Raw genomic sequence first — 3,231 nt, forward strand, 5'->3', positions numbered from 1 at the left:
CGTTTTTCCTTTTCGTTTCGTTTCGTGTTCTTCGTCTCGTCTCGTCTCTCTCCTCTCTCTCTCTCTCTCTCTCTCTCTCTCTCTCTCTCTCTCTCTCTCTCTCTTTCTCTCTCTCTCTCTGTCACGCTCTCTTTTCCCTTTTCTCTCTCTGCCTCACTCGTTTCAATGTTCTATAAATTAATATGTTGAGACTGATATATAACGAATGATAAAAACACATTTATTCACCTAATATACATATATGCATGTATACCTACACACGCACGCACGCACGCACGCACGCACGCACGCACGCACGCACACACACACACACACACACACACACACACATTAATGTATACATGTATATAACGCACGTGACTTTCTAGGCTGCGCATTCTGAATGCCACCAACAACCGCCTGCGGACGTTTCCACCGCTCAACCTGGTCGCCGATCTTAACAAGGTGCAAGAACTCTACCTCTCCTCTAACTACCTCACCGACCCCGCATTTGATAACATCTGCGGATACCAGCGCCTCAAGCTGCTGCATTTCGCCTACAACGAGCTGGAGAATATCAGCGAGAGGTGAGCTTGGTTACCAAACTGCATGCAGTGCACCTTCGTACACTCAGGATACATTGATATGATATGATATGATTGGTAGATTGAGCCCATGAGCGAGAGCGCCATCTGTCGTGGAGTTTGCTTGGTTAATTACCTGTCGTTATTACCTGTGATAGGTATTATGATTGTTTGTTATCCTGTAGTTGTTAGTTGTAGTCATTACCTGTGATAGGTATTATGGTTGGTATGTTACTTTTGTTAGTTATTATGATTGGTATGTTACATGTGTTATTACCAATTAATTAATAAGGTAATCAACAAATTAAGCAATTGGACTATTTCACTACTTAAATTATTAACTAGTCAATAAAAATAATAATAATACAATCAATTAGCTAATCGATTTATTAACTAATCAATTAATTAACAAATTAACAAATTACCTGATTAACTGTATTCCTGATTATTTGACTAGCTGATTAACGGAATAACTAAATAAATTACTAACCTAATTAATCAATTAGTACAATTACCTACATGGCAAATGAACATGTTTCTTTCCCCCTCCCTGTGGCAGTGCTTGTAGGTAATTAAACTAATGTTAATGAAATTATTTACTAGTCAATTAATATAATCATTTACTAAATTAGTTAATAGATTAACTAACTAAGCAATTAACAAATAACAAATTAACTCATTCATTGAGTACTTGGCCCACTGATTAACTGATTCACAAATTACACAATTAAATTACTATTCTATTGCAATTTAATTAACTAATTAACAAACTACCTACATGACTAATGAACATGTTTCTTTTCCCCCTTCTGCGGCAGTGCTGTGAGTAAACTGGAGGTGCTAGAAGAGTTAAACATCTCCGGTAATAGGCTGGATCAGCTTCCGCCCATCATCGGCCAGCTCCCCAAGCTGGTGGCGCTGCGAGCGCACTCCAACGTGCTCAGAGCCCTGCCGGATTTCTACAAGGCTGTCTCACTGAAGGTACGTGCATGTTTAACGTGTCGGCTATAGAGTGAAATACGAGCTATATGCGAACAGCTTTTGGAGCAACAATGGAACAGCAACGAGATTTTGGAACAGCAATCATGTGTTACATATGTCTCACGTGTCTGTGTCCACCATCATGGCAACGTCACTTGACAGAATGTACGTTTTTCTACATGTATTTACGTGTATATATCTACGTCTGTATGTACGTATATATGATTGTACTTCTGTATGTACGTTTGTCTACGTGTATTTACGTGTCTGTATCTGCTGCGGTGTTTACTACAGGTGCTGGATGTGGGATGCAATCAGCTGCACAAGGTGTCCGTGTCGAACATCATGGCTTCACAGCTAAAACATCTCGACGTGTCGTGTAACTCCATGCTACAGGTCACTCCGCAAGCCTTCCAGTCCTTCAGGTATAGTATATATATATATATATATATTCTCTCTCTCTCGCTCTCTTAGAGGGGTAGAGGAAATCTTAGGATACTCGATGCTACATGAGCGTCTTCTTGCTGTTATATTGTTCTTACATGACCGTCTTCTTGCTGTTCTCTTGTTTGCTACACGAGCGTCTTCTTACTGTTCTATTGTTTGCTACATGAGCATCGTCTTACTGTTCAATTGTTTGCTACATGAGCGCCTTCTTACTGTTCTATTGTTAGCTACATGAGCGTCTTCTTGCTGTTCTCTTGTTAGCTACACGAGCGCCTTCTTGCTGTTCTCTTGTTAGCTACATGAGCGCCTTCTTGCTGTTCTCTTGTTAGCTACATGAGCGCCTTCTTGCTGTTCTCTTGTTAGCTACACGAGCACCTTTTTTTTGTTCTCTTGTTAGCTACACGAACGTCTGCTAGCTGTTCTTTTGTTACACGAGCGTCTGCTGGCTGTTCTATTGTTACATTGCACGAGTTCGTCTGCTACGTTTATTTATTATTCTTTTGTTTTCAGCAATGAGTTAGGGAAGCTGCCTGACTGGGTGTGCGACCTGTGGAGACTGGAGAAACTCAACGCCAGTCACAATAGACTCACTCTCCTGCCAAACAGGTCTGTAGATGGCGCCACGGTCGCGCAGTCATGACGTCGCGCTTGGCGCTAGCATTGATTAAAACTTACCTGACTATGGTGTAATACTCGAACGCTAACCGTAACTATAACCAACTTGACTTAGCGTAACTTAATTTAACTTAAGTTGACTTGACTTGACTTGACTTGACTTGACTTGACTTGACAACTCAACACCATAACCTAACTCAACTTAACCTGACTTCCCTTAACTTAACTCAAACTCACGCGTACGCGTGTTTACAGGTTGCTAAGCAACATGGAGTCACTCAGACATCTTTATGTGGATCACAACCAGCTATCGGCTCTGCCAGACTGGGTGGAAAACTGTGCCGTAGAAACGTTACACGTGGAATATAACCGTCTAGAAGAACTCCCCGATAACCTTCTCATCAACTGCCCCAAGTAAGTGCTGCGGACGCTACCAGGGGGCGCGTTAGGAGGATGCGGACTGAAGTCGTGGATTTTGCTTTTGGTTTGAAACGATGTTGATTGCTGTGGCACTCGATTTCCTTTCTTTTGCTGTGTTTCTGTCTGTCTGTCTGTCTCTCGTTTTCTCTCCCCAGTCTCTCTCTTTCTCTCTCTCTCTCTCTCTCTCTCTCTCTCTCTCTCTCTC

The 3,231-nt window shown here is 41.9% G+C and overlaps 1 protein-coding gene across 1 annotated transcript in view; it reads left to right on the forward strand.

Annotated features, from left to right (window-relative positions):
• The window catches only part of LOC106814836 (PH domain leucine-rich repeat protein phosphatase 1-like), a gene marked incomplete at both ends in the record, with an annotated part of 19,111 nt that overhangs the window by 7,087 nt on the left and 8,793 nt on the right, over nucleotides 1–3,231 (forward strand). The window contains 2 exon segments of the mRNA XM_014819195.1: nucleotides 2,502–2,597; nucleotides 2,862–3,020. Of these exon segments, the coding sequence (XP_014674681.1) occupies nucleotides 2,502–2,597; nucleotides 2,862–3,020 (255 nt within the window).

This window comes from Priapulus caudatus, unplaced genomic scaffold (genome assembly GCF_000485595.1).
Source record: "Priapulus caudatus unplaced genomic scaffold, Priapulus_caudatus-5.0.1 Scaffold988, whole genome shotgun sequence".
Classification (NCBI taxonomy): Eukaryota; Metazoa; Priapulida; class Priapulimorpha; order Priapulimorphida; family Priapulidae; genus Priapulus; species Priapulus caudatus.